Here is a 19,529-nt window from a genome sequence, read left to right as displayed (position 1 = left end):
AAAAAATTTGAAATCAGATTAAACCTCCCGCCTTCAAAATTTTGAAATCCCACATCTTATTCTCCGAATATTATTCTATAGGCTATAGTGGCTATACATCCTCAATAACAGGCTGTATACGTGCAGAATCCCGAATCACATGTCTCTGTATAATATTTCCGAAATTGTTCTAACGGCCCGGTGTCAAAACATAACGGAGATATTGATGTTTTTCTATACCATGGCATCAGCCAGCAGGATGTGTATAATATACACACAACTATAGTGACGTCAGCCATCATATAAACAAGTTTTTTTCCCTATATATATATTCCAGCCTTCCTGTATATATGTTATTGCATATCTACGCGATTTTCATATACAGTACCCACCAAACTATTAGGTACACCCCCCTATTTTCAATGCATTCTTATGGCACTACGTGTCCTAGAAAAAATGCAATAACTCTTGAACCGCTTGGGCTAGATTTTTTTCCTTTTGGCCCTGAGTAGATCTAATGATGATCTACATTTTTTATACACATGAAGTTGTCGTAGGATTAACCCCCACGGCGCTACGGTATCGTTCAGTTTATTAGGTACACCCGTTTTCCCCCCATATGCGCCGTGTTAAATACGGCGTTTTCCAAAATTTACAAAAAATACTAAAAATCAAGCTAAAATCTTTTTCTTTGTGCCAAAAGATGCAGAATTCTTCACTCTATACGAATATAAAGAATAATTTACAATCAAACCAACTCAGAGAACCCTTCCCTATACCTCAAAGTTTTCCACTTCAAAATTTGTACTTTTTTCAACAAACTTGCACTTTCGCCAGCAGAGGGCGCCCAATTTCGCCAAATTTTGAAGTGGAAAACTTTGAGGTATAGGGAAGGGTTCTCTGAGTTGGTTTGATTGTAAATTATTCTTTATATTCGCATAGAGTGAAGAATTCTGCATCTTTTCGCACAAAGAAAAAGATTTTAGCTTGATTTTTAGTATTTTTTGTAAATTTTGGAAAACGCCGTATTTAACACGGCGCATATGGGGGGGAAAACGGGTGTACCTAATAAACTGAACGATACCGTAGCGCCGTGGGGGTTAATCCTACGACAACTTCATGTGTATAAAAAATGTAGATCATCATTAGATCTACTCAGGGCCAAAAGGAAAAAAATCTAGCCCAAGCGGTTCAAGAGTTATTGCATTTTTCTAGGACACGTAGTGCCATAAGAATGCATTGAAAATAGGGGGGTGTACCTAATAGTTTGGTGGGTACTGTACATATCCTCTTCTCTCTCTCATCTCGTAGATATTATAATTTAGTCGCGTGTTTTGTTTATACACAAGCATCACGTCTTTCCCCCCCCCCCCCTCCTCTACACACATACGCGCATGATGTTGTTCGTCTTTTGTTTTCTCTCTTGGCTGGGCTGCTGCTGCTGCTGCTGCTGAGACCGGCGTGTTAAACCGGCCGTTAATCCGGGACCGAGTGGCGCGGTCACGTCGTTTTCTCAGGCTAAATACTGTTTAGACTTTTCTGTATATACAGCAGCAGCAGCAATGCAGCATAGGCGCCCTGGACAAAGGTTTTTCTCTCTCTCCTATATACACACACACACACACATACAATTCACCGTTTTTGGCTGGGCTATTTTCAAATAAAAAGGACGGAACTGTTGGTTGGTGCTAGTGGGGATGTGATGGTGGATGGCTGCTGTGTATTTCTCACCTCTTTTTTCTTTTTATATTTCCGAACGCTACCGCCGCCGCCGAACCGCCGCCGCTGCCGCCACAGAGCCGGGCCCCCCCATTGACAGCCGCTCGCTAAACGCTGCTCGACCTTTGACCTTTTTGGGTCCATCTCCCTTCCCACGTACTATACCAGTTAGCAGCTCTGTTGATTCTCTTTCTCCACTATCTGCTCTCTGCTCTGCTCTGCTCTGTGTATAAATATCGACTAGTGAGACTGCCCCACCAAGTCCGACTAATATTAGCCTCTCGAGTTTTTGTTCCGCTTCAACTAGATATCGTAGGTTGAATGTTTGTACATGTATATTATATAGGCTGTGTGCCGTGGACAATCACTTGCGCTGTTCCAGAGCAGAGAAACCGCAAGTGCTTATATATACAAGGGAGAGAGAGACGGCCGAGACTCAAAGTTTGACATCCACAGCAGCAGCAGCAGCACAGCCCAGCAACATTTCTATATAACTCTGGCAGCACGGAGGTTTTTAAGAGAAACTCTGCGTGGAGTAAGAGGGGGGATTGTGGCTTCTCATCTTATTGAAGACTCTCTCTCTCCATCATCGTGTGTTGGTGAATGTATAGAAGATGGCGGCTGTCAAAGTGCTGCGCCTATGTCGTCGTAGTAGTGGAGTTTGGCTTGACGTTGTAGACGTTCACATATTTGAGTTGGCCATTTTCGCCCGCCCCAATTTCAGATTTCGGGCTTGTGGATCGTTGGTGTGACGTATCATATTTTTATCTTCCATCGTTGTTAATATTGGAGCTACGAGTTGAGACCAACAAGAGAGATGAGTTGATGTATGCCATGTTGAATTGCTTCGGCTCCTAACTGGCTCCTATTTTTGTAATTTTTTTAAAATTTTATTTAGAGAAATATACATTTCCCCTTGGCAGCCACACACACACACGGATCGATCGTGTAAGAGACAAAAAAAAGGAAAAGAATAAAATGCAACAAACACACGAAGAGGGTCGAAAATAAAAGACGCCACCAATGGCAAGTCGCTAGACTGGGCGGGGTCGCCCGTCGACTCCTGCCGCTCGACCAATGGACGAACGAATTCAAACTCCGCCCATCAGTCCCCGGCGATGGGCGGTGGCGACGAGGTGAGGTTGCGGGAGTTGGGAGAGAGAAGGAGGAGTCTGAAATTTGGTATTCTCATTTTCTCTCCTCTTATTCTTCTCTTTTATTTTCTGATTTTTCTTTTTCCCTTTTCGTCGTCCCTTTCGGGGGGTTTGGGTTGTAACTTGGGGACTAGGCGCCTGATGGCTGGGCAGTCGCCGCTGGATGTGGCTTCGGTCCGGTTCCTCACGTCACTCTGTCCCCAGTGACATTTCGATTATTTATTCATCGCCGCCACCAGCAGCAGCAGCAGCAGCAACTCGACTGGGCCTTTCAAACCACACGGCGTTTTGACCCGTACCAACATCCCGTGTGTTTTTTTGTTTGTCCGTCGAGAGTGACGTTCGTTTCACCTTCTTCTTCTTCCAGAAATTCATTTTCATCTTCATCAGAAACAAAAAAAGAAAATTTTTATTTAGTGTCGACTGCACCACTCACGCAACGCAAGATTCGTCTGCTCTGCGTTTGACTCTCCTTGGCGCGCGCTCAACTGTGATTCGTGTATTTTTCCCCGGTTCGTCGATCGGGTTTTCTTTTTGGGGACAATCGAAAAAGGGGCCGAGCGAAACTTTTGAAAAAGTGTTTTAAGGTTTTGATTTCATTTGAACACCGGCCAACGGCGGGAGTTTCGAATCCGTCGGGAAAGTGCGTGAATCGATCCAACCGCACCAGCGACGATCGAATAGTGGCCGAGGATTATTGGTGACACACGCGTCAAAATTTCGAGTTGAATTCACCCGCCGATTTAGGCCTATGAATAATTCGCCCATCCAGTGATTTTTTCCCCCAATCGCCCGGGGAAAAAAAAATTGGAATTGTGCGTTCGTTATTTTGACGCGAGACGACATCAGTTTCGTGGAGTTTGATCGTTTGACATTGTGCTCCGCTGGTCGAGTGCTGAGAGCGGCCCGAAAATTTCGCCCTCGTTGGTCCTCGTCGAGTCCGAGATGCAGACGGAACAGCAGCCTCTCCTCTGTAAGTGAATTCCCTATTTATTTATTTATTGATTGATTTGATAAGATGCGCTAGGCTATATAACGGGGGGGGGGGGGTGGACTTTATTGTTGTTTTTGTTTCTATCAATCATCATTTTTGGTTTCATTGGCCTGTCATCATTTTTTGAATCGTGGCCGGTGACGCGTGAAAAAGATACCGCACGAATTGGTGGTGGTCACGGTCAATCATCAGTCCGATATCAGAATTTTCACCGCCATATCGCGGAATTCCCAGATAACATTTAAATTGGATAATATTCGTTTTCCTTCTCTTTTTTTTCTTTTCAACCCCTTGAGAGATAATCCCCTTTTCCTAATGGGAATCGATTTGATCTTTTAAACATTGTGAAATCTCCAGAACGTTTAGACGACGTCGGTGGGCCCGGCCTTAATAATTCGCCCGTTGAAACAGTAAAAAAAAAAAAGAAAAGAAATGCCAAAATGCCGAAAACATTTGCGGGTGATTTTAATGCCGTCCCGCCGCCGTCGGCTATGTATCGCCTTCAAACCCAAAAAACTAAAAATAAAATCAATGCTAAGACTCCGCCGTCGTACTAGCTTTATGCAGAAAATAAATCGCTAAACGGTCGTACAGCAGCGCAATCGCAGAGTTGCGAAATCGTCCACTGTGCGTGGCCTACATCGGGCAAACGTTTGCCTCCCACCCAGCAGCAGCAGCAGCCCGGTAACAGAATGACACAAGCAAACATGGGGAAAATCTCGACCAAAATCTCCTCAATGTCAAATCGAATGGCCGATTCTGTTTGTCGCAAACTATTCGATTGGAATTGAAATGCTGTAAAACATTGGCGATCCAAGGCAAGGTCTTTCTCTCTCTCTCTCTCTCTCATTCCTCAATAGCAGCCGAAAATTGCACGCGACCTTTGCTGTCCATTCAAATCGGCCATCACTCTTGAATCGACCCGCTGTTGTTGTTGTTTCCATTGATCAGCAGCAGCAGCAACAACCGGGGGTCCGCATAGTTTTTTTTTATTTCGTTCGCCAGCCAGTCAGCAGCCAAGTCCCCCGAATTTCTTCTATTTATCTCTTTGTCCAACACATTGCCAATTTATTATTCCGCTACACTTTCTATTCGCCCTATTTGTTATTGCGGTCGTTCTTTTCTGACTGTTGAGCGAATCTAGCTAGACGTAATCGGGCGTAATAACATGGACGACACTGGCATTTGGTGTTGGTTCCAATTCCTAGTTTTTCATTGGTTCAAAAATGATAATCTGGTCGCCGATTTTGATTTCGTTTTCAAATTTTAGCGCCAGTTTTTTTTTCTTTTTCTATTTCTGGCCGATTATCCGCGTTTGAATTACCCGGTCAAGTGGGTGCCGCATCGACTGTGTCTGTGTATTATATTTATTATATGGTACATAATCTTCCCCCTCAAAATTATTCTATTGAAATAAGCCGATTGAAAAGCATCCATCCGCATCCAGCGCCCCCCCCCCCTCTCTCTCCTTTTTGTTGTACGTTTTCTTTTCGGATTTTTTAAATTTAATTGACGTGTCTGCCTATATGTATCTAATCTTCTCCCGTGTGCAGAGTTGCATGCAAATCTTTTTTTCAACATTTGCCAAGAGCTCCGATAGAAAATCAAGTGACCGATCTGAATATGAAAATATTGACACTGTCCGTCGTGAATGAATTTCGTTTAGGGGGGGGGGGGATTGCCTTATCTTTCGGCTCGGATTTCTGGGCATTGGAAATCTATGATTGACATAATCTCCCCGAGTTCCCACACGATAAAACAAAATCAACTCCTCACGAAATTTTCAACAAAAGTTTTTTTAAAATAATAACAAATCGACTTCCTGTTACAAGCGACAAAAAAAGAAAATTTTGTTCTGCTTTCGGTGGGAAATTCAAAAATCCAAATCGTTGGCGCGCTTAATAGTTGGGCCGTCGGAAAGTATTCCGTTTACACAATCCATTAGAGAAAATTAAAAACAGTCAAAAATTAAAAAAAATAAAAATAAAAGGTAAAAGATATCATTATGAAGAGACTTCTATTAGGTGAGCTGGGGTATACACACACAGGATAGAAGGAAAGACAAAAAGTCAAAGAAAGAAAGAAAAAAAGAATTTTTTGTGTATAGAAAAAGAAGAAGAAGAAGAAGAGACGAAAAAGGGAAGAGGAAGAGCGGGCGATGCTTATCACGTCCATAACTTGACAGTGGCGCCTGCGACTGCTGCTGGCCCGTCACCCACCACGGACGACTAAGGTGGTCCGGATCCCCGAAAGAATCTTATGCATGTACACAGAGAGTTACACATATTAGACTCTCTACGTCTGTGTCTGCTCGCTGTATACCAGCTCGCCCCTCCTGCAGACATGTGTCTCGAAGCCCAGAATAGCCACACCAGTCACGAACGAATTACGCAATTGAAATTCAATCCCCCCCCCCCCCCACCTTTTTTTTTTTTTTAAATTTTTCAATGTGAATTAAAATTTATGACGCAGGTAAAAGGAAAAAGGTGGAAATAAAATCAATTTGATGATAGTCTTTCTATAGGTGTGTGTGTGGGAACTGTGCATAGGCCCATAGAGTCACACAGCTGGTGACAGCTGTTTAGCCCTGCCCTGATGGGGGGTCGAATGATGAGAGAACAAAAGAGGAGAGAAAAAGGTGCGATGGCCCTCAGGAGGGTTGACAAGGGGGGGGGGGGGGCTGGCACTATACCGGCGCGTGCACGGACGGGCATATATATAGCGAAAGTACATCATCAGCAGGAGCCAGGGCCATCAGCAATTAGCCGGAAAAACAAGAGAGGAGAGAGACGAGGGTAAATAAAACCAACCACCCCCCCCCCCCCCCCCCCCCCCCAGCCGATGACAGGGACTATGTCCATCTATTTATCACCCCGCTCCTTTTTTTCTTTTTTAAATATATTTTGGTGTGTGGGGTTGGTTTTTCCCACCTACGAAAAGTTGTTGGGCTCCGATTATTGATGATGTGATTCAGCGCTTTTACTCGCTATAATATTGACGTACTAGGCCTCTCTTCTCTCTCTTGTGTGTGTACGTGTCATCAATAATATTTTGTAGGCTCAAATCGTTTGTCCTTAGGAATAATCTGATATATAAACTACGGTACATATAAGTATAGGCCTTCTGGTGAACTCTATCGGACGTGAAATTGATGAACTGCTGGTGGTTCATTCATCACCGAAAAAATGAAAAGGAGTTGATCAAACACACAATGTGTGGGGGGGAGATATTATTTTGTATCGCCCCTCCCACCGGAATTCCATTTTTCACATTTTTGTCCCCGGGGGCCTATTTGTGTGTGTGTGTAACTTTGATGGTTTTAGATGAAAATTGAGATGAATTAATGAAATGAAATAAAATTTTTAATTTTCGCAGTAGGTGGAGGGCAGCATCACCACCACCTACACCACCACCCGCTGCAGCAGCACCACTCGTCGGTGTCGGCCGTGACTGTGGCCGCTGCCGTGTCCGTCGGTCCCGGTCCCATCGTCCCGTCTTCGGTCCCGGGTCCCGTCCGCACCGTTTCCAGTCACAGCGGAGTCGGAAGCCTGGGCGTCAATAACTCTGCGACGTCCGGCAGCAGTTTGTGCGTGGGCTGCGGGTCGCCGATCCAGGACCAGTACATCCTGCGGGTGGCGCCCGACCTGGAGTGGCACGCCTCCTGCCTCAAGTGCGTCGAGTGCGGCATCTTCCTGGACGAGAACTGCACCTGCTTCGTCCGCGACGGCAAGACCTTCTGCCGCCGCGATTACGTCAGGTAATTAATCAAATCATCAAATAATCACAAAACAGCCAATCAAAAGGTTGCCATAGGCCTATAATAAAACATTTCATTCCATTTCGTGACGGGATCATCTTTAATTTGATTTGATTCGATTGCAATTGGGTCAAAGGTTGTTTGGTGCCAAGTGCGACAAGTGCGGGCTGGGCTTCAGCCGCTCCGACTTTGTGATGAGGGCCAAGAGCAAGATCTACCACATCGAGTGCTTCCGGTGCGCCCTGTGCCAGCGCCAGTTGGTGCCGGGCGACGAGTTTGCCCTGCGTGACGACGGCAACCTCTTCTGCAAGGACGACCACGACCAAACCAACAACAACAACAACAACAGCAGCAATCAGAATAACAACAATAACAACAACAACGGCGGGAATCACCACCACCACGGCCATCATCACCACCACCACCACCACCACCTGGGCAGTGGCGGCGGGCAGAACAGCTCGTCGCTCATGTTGCTGGAGGCCAAGAGCGAGCACCACAATCAGAGCAGCAACAGCAGCAGCGGCACCGTTTCCTTTCTGCCCATCAGCAACAGCAGCGTCAAAAGCCACAGTAAAATTCAATCCCTAATTATGACGTCACCTTATGGCCTTTAGCGTGCCAATCAAAAGAAGAAGAACTAATCAATCGAATTTTATTATTTGAATTGACAGAATCGAGCAGTGGACGCCATAGCCGAGCCAATAGCAACGACTCCCACTCAGGTAAGATTCGATAAATCTGATTTTCACTCTTCTATAATTATTAAGTGTGACTGGTTCGAGGGGGGGGGGGGCCAACGCCCGGATCAAGTTATATAACGTTACTACACACAGTTATCATTTCAAGGGGCATTCCATCAGATTATATCAAAGGATAAGCGCCTATGTATATTTCGTTTCCATGGGTAGTAACTAAGCCTCCCTTGCCACTCAACCAAACGAGTTATGTTTGGGTTACTCAATAATATTAAAAATCCGAGCGATTGGGATGATTTTCTTTGGGTGTTGTTGTTTGTTTAGTGGATAGAAACTGGTTACCTACCGTTCCCACTCGGGATCCGTATGTATGTCCAGAAATGGGAGGCTGCCGTATTATTGGTTGTAGGACTAGTTGTTAAATGCCAACCGTACAACAACAACAACAACAACAGCCCAGTAGTCGTGAATTTCAACTCTCTAGCCAATCGATCTGACGATTTTATTCGAACTCCCAAAAAATAGCCCATGAACTGAGCACTTTGACAAAATGATGTTTCATTGGGTTGTTTTTTTTTGTTTTCAAATGTTTTCTCTTCTAATATTCCACTGCTGCTGGGGAGAGAAACTATGGACGAGTTTGAACTTTGTTTTGTGTGTACACAGTTTGAAAATCCCGCGAGAGTTTAGACTTTCTGCCGGTCCTTCTCTCTATATATTATCTAAACTAGACGAATATATATAGAGAGAGTCGAGTATAAATATATATATAAAAGAAGAGTTGATGGACTATAATACAGCGGAGAAAACGAGGGGAGTTGCCGACTATATTAGGGTAGGAAAAGTCTAAAGAAAAAAAAAAGGAAAACACAAAAATTTATTTTGTTTTTTTTTCAAGACTTTTTCTGAAGAGACTTTTTCTTTTTTCTTCTTCTTCTTCTTCTCTATATATACGTATGGGGTGGGGGATGAGAGAAGGGGGAGAAGAAGAAGAAGCTTCTTCTATATAGCTTATATGTGCTGTGAGCTAATCTAGCTAAAAGCTTTGAAACTGCTCTGCGAGCAGCGGCTCGCGCCGGCGCCGGAGCATCGCGCACAAGTTCACTTTTTCTTTTCTATTATTTAGATTCTTTTTTTTCTTCTTCTTTCCTTATAGATTTCACTTGGCCTTTCTTTTCCTTCCTTTTCCCTGAGTCGTTTGAGTCATCCCACCCCTATTCGTTCCCCTTTCTTTTTTTTTGGCTATATTTATATGTAACGGATAAATGTTGATGATTCCAGCCCCGTATTATTCATTCGGATGCGATGGGGAAAAATAATAGTAATGGGGGGGGGGGGGAAGGTTGTGTCCGGAAGTGTCGATATTATGCAGACAAGCCTTTGATATTATTGCAGAAATGTATAGTAGGAAGACGACACCCTTTCGATGACAAATCATTTTGCGAGCTAGTTTTGGATGATATCCATTACAAGTTTTTCGAATTTGGCGCTGATGGCAGTTTAAGACAGTAAAGATTAGTGTCGTCTGCTTTTTTTTGGTTCATAAAGTGAGACCAAGATTACAAGATAAGAGAAGCGAAACGGATGGATGAAATTCGATGAAATTCAGTTGCAGGTAAAAATTCAATTTCAAATAATCAATCAAATCAAATTGATCAAGTTTTTTTTTCAAGGTTTAAAATGAATCTCGAAAGGTAATTGTGTTGATAATGCGAAAAACATTTTGGTACAAACACAAAAATTTCCTAGCTCTGCTCTTTGCTTTTAGAAAACAAAGTTGAAACATTTTGAAATTAGAATTCATTTGATAATTTAAGTTGCAAAAGAAACATATTGTAATTTGTCTGTTAGAAAATCATTCCAGTGTTCCTGCAGAAAAATCACTAGTTTATTTGGAAAACAATCATGTTGGAAAACATAGCAAACATAACATTTTAAGATTTTCCTGCAGGTTTGCTTGAACTGTTTGATGCTGCAGTATTAACTTAAATAGTTAATTCAAGTAAAGTCAACAGGATATCATTGTTTGTAATGTTAAACATTTTGATCCTCTTGGAGGAACAACACTTGAAAGAAAAAACAAACAACCAATTTAGCTTTTTAGAATAATGTTTGAATTCACAAATGTTTAAACTTTCATCTCTGAAAGCACCGTGCAACTAGAAAATCTGATGATTAAGAAAAATAATTGAAATGAAATCATTTCGTGAGCTCTATATCGATTCCTTTATCCATCAAGAGTTTTTGTATTTTGCGATGATAGCACTTTCTAGTCTGAACATTTCGTTCGCCATCATCCAACAGTTTTTTAAATTCTGTACCAGCCTGCAGAGAGAGAGAGTAATTTTTGAGGTTCCCATCATCATCGACTATTGTGCAAAAGGCATTAGATTATCAGATTGAAATCTCCCAGCCAAAGAATGTGTGCTGTGCGGAAGCGTTTTCGATTGTGTTGGCCAATAAGGCAATTGGACGACTTTTGATTGACAGTCGAGGGAAACTGGATCGATTGATAGGCCCTTGTGCAAATCGTGCGCGCTCAGCTGAGCTGAGCCACCCATTTTTCTTTGTTGCTCAAACCTGTACATCATTGTCTCTCCCTTGTGAATCTGATTGCGTTCAGTTTTTTTCAAGGCCAAACGCGCGCAGATGTCGTGAGCGTTCTGCACTTCCCTTATCGATTCACGAAAAGAAACACGAAGGCGAAATATTGACTTTCATCCATCGTGATTTTCGTTCTTTTTTTCTTTCTCTACTCGTAATAATTCATCAGCCATTTGACGGTGGGGGGGGTGTTTCTTTTTTTCCCCTTATCCCGACCTTGGATATCTCAAATTCCTCGAATCGAAATTCGCCAATCCATCGATCGCCACCACGACCACGAAAAAATTTGCCAATTCAGTTGGCCAGTTGGCCAAAAAAAAGTCCCTGGGTACTGGATAATCATTAATTTATATCCAGGAATTGAATCCAGGCGCGGCTTTTTTCTTCTTCTCCAGTTATCATCATCGGAAGAAAAGACAACACCGCCTTTCGTTAATTCCCCCGAATAAAATAAACAATCTGCCCAATCGAAAATCTTAAATAAAAAAAAAGGCGCCATCTTTATAATATAAGAAATAAAAAAGATTAGAGAGGACTGTGTGTTGGTGGTGGCGGCGGCGGTGGTTATCAAGAGATCGCGATGCTGTGAGCCAAAAGTTAATTCAATCAAAGTGTTTGAGCCCCCCCCTCTTCTTTTCGGATATCATCACCACAAATGAGGGAAGACACTCAGCTCTAATACGTTCGTCGTCTACATCACAAGCCCCCGAAACTCTTGTCTATATCGACTTTCGTCTACACGTAGGCCTCCCTCACCCACACACACACGCTGGGGAATATGATAATATGGTAGCCATAAACACGCTGGGCCGGCACTGGGTTTTCCTCCTAGCTGCTATACATGACACATATCGGAAGGGAGGAGGGTTGTGTGGGCCTCCCTATATTTTTTGATGGAGCCCTGTGTGTCCGTCGGGAGAACTTTGGCGTGTCGTCCGACCATTAGTTGTGTGTATGTTGCGGGTTGGTTGTGTGTGTATGCTGTTCCCCCCTCTGGCCGTCTCTTTTTTTTTTGTGTGGGCCTACTGGGAGTTATCTCTTGGCCGGTGGTTGAGAGCCGAACGTATCGACGTCCGAGCGTCTAATAATACTGGCGACCTAATAAAGAATTATTAGATACAACAAGCAGACCAAATACGCGTAGTAGGAGATATGATATCAACTCTGGATGTGTGTGTTGTCGGTGTGCTGCTGCACTGGAAGTCAGCGGGGAGTCATAGGAGGGGTGGGGGGGTTGAATAGGAAATGAAGACATTAGTCAGCTGTTGGATAGGATCGTGAGCGAGTCACGCCAACTTGTAGGCTTATGTATTCTATTTACCCCCTTTTGATAATATCCTATATAACTCCCCTCTGTGTGTGTGTGTCTATAACTCGGCCGATATGCAAACAGTTTTCTATTCCCCCTCTGAAAAAACACGAATTGAGCGGTGGCCGGTGAATTTGGATAGGGCCGGCCCCGACAAAATGGACTGGAACATGATGTGTGTGTGTGTGTGGCCGGCCGGCCGACTCCATTTCAAATATTGGGCGAGCGTCAATATGTTGACAAAAGGATCTCCAGTGACAGTCGGTCTCACCGCCGCACAATATAAAAATATCTTTAGCCCAAACTAAATACAAACGATATTGATTTAGGATTTATTTGAATAACAATTTTGAATCTTACTTATTTTTCTTTTTTTTTTCTTTTGAAATTTCCAGATAGTTCCGACACTTGCATCACGACGTCGACGCGGAAGGAGAGCGGCGAGCGGTCGCGGGGGGCGGGCAACAGCAAAGGCGGAATGGGCGGCGTCGGCGGGTCGGGCGGCGTCTCTGGCGGCGGCGGCGGCGGCGGGTCGGACGGCAAGCCGACGCGAGTCCGCACGGTATTGAACGAGAAGCAGCTGCACACGCTGCGCACCTGCTACGCGGCCAATCCCCGTCCCGACGCCCTGATGAAGGAGCAGCTGGTGGAGATGACGGGCCTGTCGCCGCGGGTGATTCGCGTCTGGTTCCAGAACAAGCGCTGCAAGGACAAGAAGAAGGCCATCCTGATGAAGCAGATCCAGCAGCAAGAGAAGGTAGGCCATCATCCTCACCATCCTCACCATCCTACTCACCTCGACCACTACTCGACCACCACCACCACCACCACGGCCTCCTCGACGGGCAATTGCAACACCTACTACCACATACGGGCGATGATGGAACAGTCCCAGTCTCAGCACGCTTCCGTTCATGTCCATCATCATCCGCACGACTGCGACTCGGAGGATCAAATCGAAGTGAGGAATCCCATGGTCGCATCGCCATTTTACTCGCCAGATCCTTTCGCCTTGAGATGAAATTTCTTCTTTTTTGATTGAAATTGAATTCCTTCTTCGAATCAATCGGATGAAATAACAACAACATCCGTGGGGGTGGTGGTGGGGTGGAGATTATAGACGTGAAAAATATCATTTAGGAATGAGGAAGATTCTGAAAGAAAAAGAAAAAGCACCTGAGGATTTTTTGGCCGGAGCCGGCCCGGTTGTGGGGGGAAGGTTTTTGGTCGAATCGATAAAAACTCATCGCCTAAATGGACTCGTCTCTCTTTCTCGTCCCTTTTTCTCTATTTATCCGAGACTTTTCCCTTCGGCGAATGCACCGCAATCACCGTAATGGATTTATACAATAGCGATCCTCCTCCCCCCCCCCTTCCCGATCCTTTCGCCTTGCATATCAAAACGGGGAAAACAACAATAACACAGCACTCGGTTCGTCTGTGTGTCTGTGTGTGGAGTTTGGCCTTTTTCTACCCAGTCGCTCCTTCAGAAAACTATCCATCTATAAACAGCCCCCCACCCCTCCACGTAATATTCCACCGCTGGACTGTGATGATGATCGTTTTGTCTGCTGTGTCGACGTGTTTTTGACTAAAAAGAAACGCCGACCAGCAGCAGCAGCAGCAGCCAACTGCCGGACGATTTTGATGCTTGGCCGCTCCTTCTATATCTCCCACTACTGTGTTTGTCTCTGTCTGTTTTGTCTGTCGTTCCATTACCCCCTTCCTTCCTTCCTCCCTCCCTCCCCTTTGCACGACTCATCAAAGCAAAACTTTCCGACTTTTTAAATTTTATTTTTTCCCTTTTTTCACGCACAAACAGCGAAACTTTTAAAAATAAATAAATAACTGTACATTTTGATTCTTTTTCAAGCGCACAAGACTTTACACCAGTAAAACGAAATTTTCTTTTTTCAATGACCTTCCAATTTTTTACAAAATTTTCAAATGATTTTATAATAATTATTATTATCTATTTTTGTCCGTCTCAATAACGTAAATAAAGAAGTTTTGTTTTTACATTTGATTTTGAGTTAATTTGGAAAATGACAAATTTAATTCTAATTATCTTTGTCCTTTTTTTTCTCTCTCTCTTTTTTCTTTTCCCCTTTTTCGGGTTAAACCAACGAAAAATTGAATTACAAACGAAACAAATTTATAAAACAAAAAGGACGGAAGGAAGCTGGGCTTTGGTTCAATGCAAGGCATCCCGCTGATCGCGTCCAGTCCAGTCAGACACGGCGAGTCGTCGCCCAGCGGAGGCAGCGGCGTCGGTGGCGTCGGCGGCGGTGGAGGAGGAGGCGGAGGCAACGGAGGAGGCGGAGGCGGCGGCGGGATCAATCCGGTGGAAGTGCACGCCTTCGCCCCGCCCTGGAAGGCCCTGGCCGAGTTCGCCCTGCACAACGATCTGGAGCGCATCGATCCGTCCGCACCGCATTTCCAGCAGCTCATCAATCAGGTAAGAAACCAAATCCAAAAAACAGCCCAAAAGATTTTAGACTCTATGCCATCGAAACAAATGAACGGGTTGAATGACACACACATCCGCCGCCCAGTCATCTCTGGCTGGCCGTAATTTTAATTGTTTTACACACACACACACACACACGCGCAACCGGACAGGAGACGGGCGTGTTGGAAATGTTTTTTTTCCCCCGTCAGACCTTGAAAATACTTTTGAAATTTGAGATTTATGGCAGGATGTCGCCAAAAATAATTGGATTGTAGTCGTCGTCGTCGTCGTCTCCTGCGGAATTCTTTTTTTCTTCCCGGTCTGATTGACTTGTTTCAAGTCTCAGCAACAACAACAACAACACGCGCTGGTTTTTTATTACGTTGTAGACGGGCAACGAGGTTCACATTGGCCGCCCCTCTACAATCATTTGATTGCTCCCCCCTCTGCTCGTCGTCTATTTAGAGGCCGTAAAAGAATATCGGCCGCAATTAGCGGGCCCGTCCTAAGCGGGACCCTCGCTCATGTGTGTGTGTGCACACGGACACGCCAGCAATTGTCTAATAATAATCTGCACCAAAAAGAAAAGGGAGAAAAAACCAAAATCAGAAAAGAAACGACCACAAATTTCGTCAAACAAGATTTTTTTGTTATTAGTTTTTGTTTAGTTTTATTTTGGTTGGTCTTTTTGGGTTTGTGTGTACATAGGGGATGGCGACCGGTTTGATTCAATTATTTGACGGGAAAAAAAAAGACAAAATAGCGTCTAGAGTTTCACGATTGAGAAGAAAACCGGCTCAATCCCGCGTATACCGTGTGTATGTGTGTAGATGTGTGTGTGTACAATCATGAATCAAATGATTAGACTTTGAGGAATGATAAAGGGGTCCGCGAGCATAAGGGTCCGCGTGTGTGTATCCCTTGTGTGTGTTGTACCTGATTGATTGGCATCGATCGCGCCATTCCTTTTTTTTTCCCCAGACCTTCTCGGAGCTAAGAAGAAGAAGAAGATGAAAAATGCGTTTTTCTTTTCTTTTCTTTTATAACATCTATTACGAGATGACCAAATAGTTTTGACTGGGGCGCTGGCGCCGTTCATTCCGGTATCCCGAACGTTTTTTTCTTTTGTTTTTTACCTTTTTGACGCGACGACGGGACGACCGCGTCGGTCTACTGGGCCCGCGGCGCTCGACCGGACGAATTCCGCGTCTCACCGATCCAATCAAGTTTTTCTTATTTTTATTTGAGGGGATTTTAAAATGTTGTTATTTTATTTTTTCGAATGGAAAAAAAAAATAATCAAGAATTTCACCCGTCTCAGATGAGAGACAGAAACCGCAACAACGACAACGAAAACAAGGAATTTCGGGTCCGGGTCCTATATTTATTTCCGTTGGTTGTAATAAAACAATTCGTCCATTTCCCGTCGTCAATCGTAAAAAAAAGACAAAAAAACAAAAATTGTTGGTTGTTTGGTTTTTTTTTCGTCTATTGATTCGGATCGCCATGGACTTTGTGAGTTAGAAAGTGGCGATAATCGATTTATTGATACGCATAGAAAATGAACCAAAAAAAAGAGTCAATGATTGTAAAGAGAGAGAGAGAATGATGATTGGTATGTATAGGCCATTTCAGTAGGAAGAAGAAGGAGACACCTTGATGAATTGATGAGCTGTTGGACTCTCCCCCCGCACACACACACACACACACACAAAAAGAATGATCGAACCAAAAGTTTCTTATTCATTTGTGTGTGTCGCTTTTTTCTTTTCTTTCCTCCCCAAACAAAAGAGAATTTAAACAAAATCTTTTTTGAAAAAGAATTTGGGGACTTTTTATTTTAAAACAAAAAGACCAAAAAAAGGAACTTGGGCGCCTGACTGACCAGACCGGACCGGAGAGACGAGACCTGTCGACACACACGACACACAAGACTGTCGTGTGTGTCGTCACCACATCTGAGCCAAGCTGCGAGATGATGTGTGTCGTCGTCGTCGTCCTCAGACTCTTTTGATTTAGCTGCTGCGCTATAATAGCTCCTCCTCTACAGGCCCCTTTTGGGTTGGAAAAATCCAACAGTTAAATAACCGACATCACTCAAAAAAGATTCCGTTTCATAACGTACCAGTACGCCGTGACCTGCCCCCCGATAGACCGATAGACTTTTTTACGATGCGAGTGTACTTGCGAGTGTACCCAGTCAACTGGCAGCCAGTTGGAGGTCAGCCTCAGTTGTAAACGAACCAACAACAACTATTGGGTTTATAAACTCACTCCGCACGGCACATCTTCTAAACGACAGTCGACAGATCTCTTTCCTTCTTCTTTCTTTCTTTCTGTCTGTCCTGTTGTTTGCCGGCCGTTCGTGCGTTGTTAGTCGTTGGCGCTTATAGCCACCGACTGGATGCATTCGGAGACTGATGGGATTGTAAAATAAAATAAAAAGAAGAAGAAGAAGAGGAGGCAACAGCAACAACAACAACAACAACTCCACTGTAAAGAGAGTTGACCTCCCAGAAGCATCCGAGCGTCAGCCAAGCGGTAACCGGCAGCAGCAGCAGCAGCGGCCATCCTCCCGTCTTTCTTTGGCGACTTTTCTTATAAATTTTCTTTCTCTCTTTCTCTCTGTGTGTGTGTGTGTGTATCAATCTGGAAAAACGATTCTGGTATTGTACTTTTTCTATTCTTCTTTCTGTGGCAGAGCTGAAAATGATTCGTTGTGGGGGTACGTTGGGTCCGTATACCATCCATGGATACTAGTCGCTATTTATGCAAATGTGGACAGATTTGCCTCCTGCCGGACTGAATGGAAAGAAGAGAGTGTATGTAGTGTGTAGTAGCTCACACAAGAGCACTATCGCCTCGAGCTTCTCATTGACGTCAATCAGACGAGGGGGGAAAAAGTGACATTTTCCGCCAATAAAGAATGCGATTGCACGGAAAAAAATCGTGATTCGATTCCATCTGCATTTATTGCCCGGTTTTTTATTCGAATAGAATTCATTTCTCCTGGTTTACAAATGTTTAATTTGACGAGTGTGGGATGTTGCGGTCTCCGTTGTCGTGCCCGCACGTATATACTCGCTGACTCTCGTTACTAAATAACATTCCATCCATTTTTACGATTTCCCATTTCTTTGACATTCGGCATTCGCCCCCCATTATAGACGATACGACTCTTATTCATTTCGTTTTGATCCCGATGAACCCCCCTCAATTTGTCGTTATAAAATGGCAAAAGAAAATTAATTTTTATAGCGGGAAAAGGCCAAACATTTCAAAAATGTCCAAACCAAAAAACACGCTAAAAAAATGTGAATAATTTTCATTAAAAAACAAAACAAAAGCAGAGAGAGAGAGAGAATGTGTTTATGTTTCTTCACGAGGAAAAAAGAAGAAGAAGAATCAACAACGACGATAAAGGAAAGACAAAAAAGACAAAAAAAAAAAAGAAAAGATAAATAAAAAGAAAGAAGAAGACTCCGAGACCAGGCGACTGGCGACAGTTGGGCGCGACGACTTATATACCTACCTCTTTCTTACCTTCTTCTTCTGCTTTTACCTCTCCATCCATCCCCACCGCTGCCACCGCCACCACTTCCTCTAAAAGGAGACAAACTTTTTCATCTTTTGCCTTTTTGACTTTTTTTTTCTCTCTCTCTAGTCTCTTTCTTATTCTGTCTGTCTCTCTGTGTGTGTGTTTTGTGTTTTGTTTTCTTTCGTCTCCTTCGATGGGTTTGACCAAGAAATTCTTCTTTTTCTTTTTTTTCTTTTTATATTGTTGACCTATCGGCGGTTTTTTTTTTCCACTATAATAAAGTCCGGATCGTTTGATCGCGCCCCTTCATCATATGAATGATGAACAGGACCGATGAACTTATAGATCGGTGGGGGGAAGACTTGCGAGTCAATCATCAACCGAACCCCCCAGACCTGGAAATATTTATTCCTTCCTCTTTTTTTTACTGTCGCTGGAATTTTTGTGGAACCTTATTTTGTTTTCATGAAATAATTTTAGCGTCTTAATCGGCCAATTAAATGATTTGAAAAATTGGGACATGGCGACGCAATATGGGCGTCGTCGACGTCGTCCCTTTATCAAAAAAATTTTGATTCTATTTTCCTTTTTAGTTCACGTGCTATACGAAATGATGTCAAAAAACCATTTATGCGGAAATTAGCGGCCACCGCTTTTGTTCTTAGTCTCAACTTTTCCCCGGAGGAGAGAAATTATGTATCTCTATTTTTGTTTAATCCGCCTTCTTGGAATCTGAGCAAAAGGGAAAAGAAGAAAATAGTCGACAGTAGGGAATGAAAGAAAACACACACATAGAGTCGAGGGACAGAAGCAGAAGAGAGAGAAGAAGAATAAGACGGAGCCGGAAAGATTCTTATCGGATGTAACCGAGGGAGGAAAAAGGGCCAAGTCTTCAGGGGCTGCGGCGGTGGCGGCGGCGGCGGCGGCGGCGGCCTGACGGGGGCCCCAAAGTCGCACTTTAATCGGACACGATCAAGGCAATTACAGGGCCGGCAACATGGCGGCGGTCCCGTCTTTTTTTCTTTTTATTCTTTTCTATATCTCTCCCTCTATAACTTCTCCGTAAAAAGAAATATTTATTTTGAAAGAAAAGAAATATTCTTAAACCAAAAGTGTTGGGCCATGCTGTTTTTATTTTTCAATTTTCTTATTTTTTTATTTTTTTTTTCCTCGTCGACTGTCTGGCGACTCTTTTTTTTTTTATTTTTCACTTCTTTTTCGTTTGGGGCCTTTTTGTTTTATTATTATTATTATTATTTTTGCTGCTGTTTCTGCTGCTGAAATTTTCTTTTTCTTCTTCTACTTATTCTTAACTGTTATTTTAT

The 19,529-nt window shown here is 43.6% G+C and overlaps 2 protein-coding genes across 5 annotated transcripts in view; one reads left to right on the top strand and one right to left on the bottom strand.

The window, feature by feature from the left end:
• LOC124314208 (RPII140-upstream gene protein-like) overlaps positions 1-19,529 on the bottom strand; it is a 105,151-nt gene that overhangs the window by 59,402 nt on the left and 26,220 nt on the right. The window lies entirely within an intron of this gene.
• Positions 1-19,529, top strand: part of LOC124314033 — a 41,608-nt gene that overhangs the window by 20,012 nt on the left and 2,067 nt on the right. For 2 of the 4 annotated variants that reach the window (XM_046779002.1, XM_046779003.1), the window contains 7 exons: positions 2,597-2,880; positions 2,987-3,825; positions 7,222-7,603; positions 7,740-8,176; positions 8,278-8,328; positions 12,610-13,175; positions 14,385-14,672. In XM_046779002.1, coding sequence (XP_046634958.1) covers positions 3,798-3,825; positions 7,222-7,603; positions 7,740-8,176; positions 8,278-8,328; positions 12,610-13,175; positions 14,385-14,672 — 1,752 coding nt within the window. In that variant the 5' untranslated portion in view covers positions 2,597-2,880; positions 2,987-3,797. The remainder of the gene's footprint in view (positions 1-2,596; positions 2,881-2,986; positions 3,826-7,221; positions 7,604-7,739; positions 8,177-8,277; positions 8,329-12,609; positions 13,176-14,384; positions 14,673-19,529) is intronic. The other 2 variants (XM_046779004.1, XM_046779005.1) reach the window with 2 other exon arrangements.

This window comes from Daphnia pulicaria, chromosome 10 (genome assembly GCF_021234035.1).
Source record: "Daphnia pulicaria isolate SC F1-1A chromosome 10, SC_F0-13Bv2, whole genome shotgun sequence".
Taxonomy (NCBI): domain Eukaryota; kingdom Metazoa; phylum Arthropoda; class Branchiopoda; order Diplostraca; family Daphniidae; genus Daphnia; species Daphnia pulicaria.
This window is presented reverse-complemented; position numbering and strand designations above follow the sequence as displayed.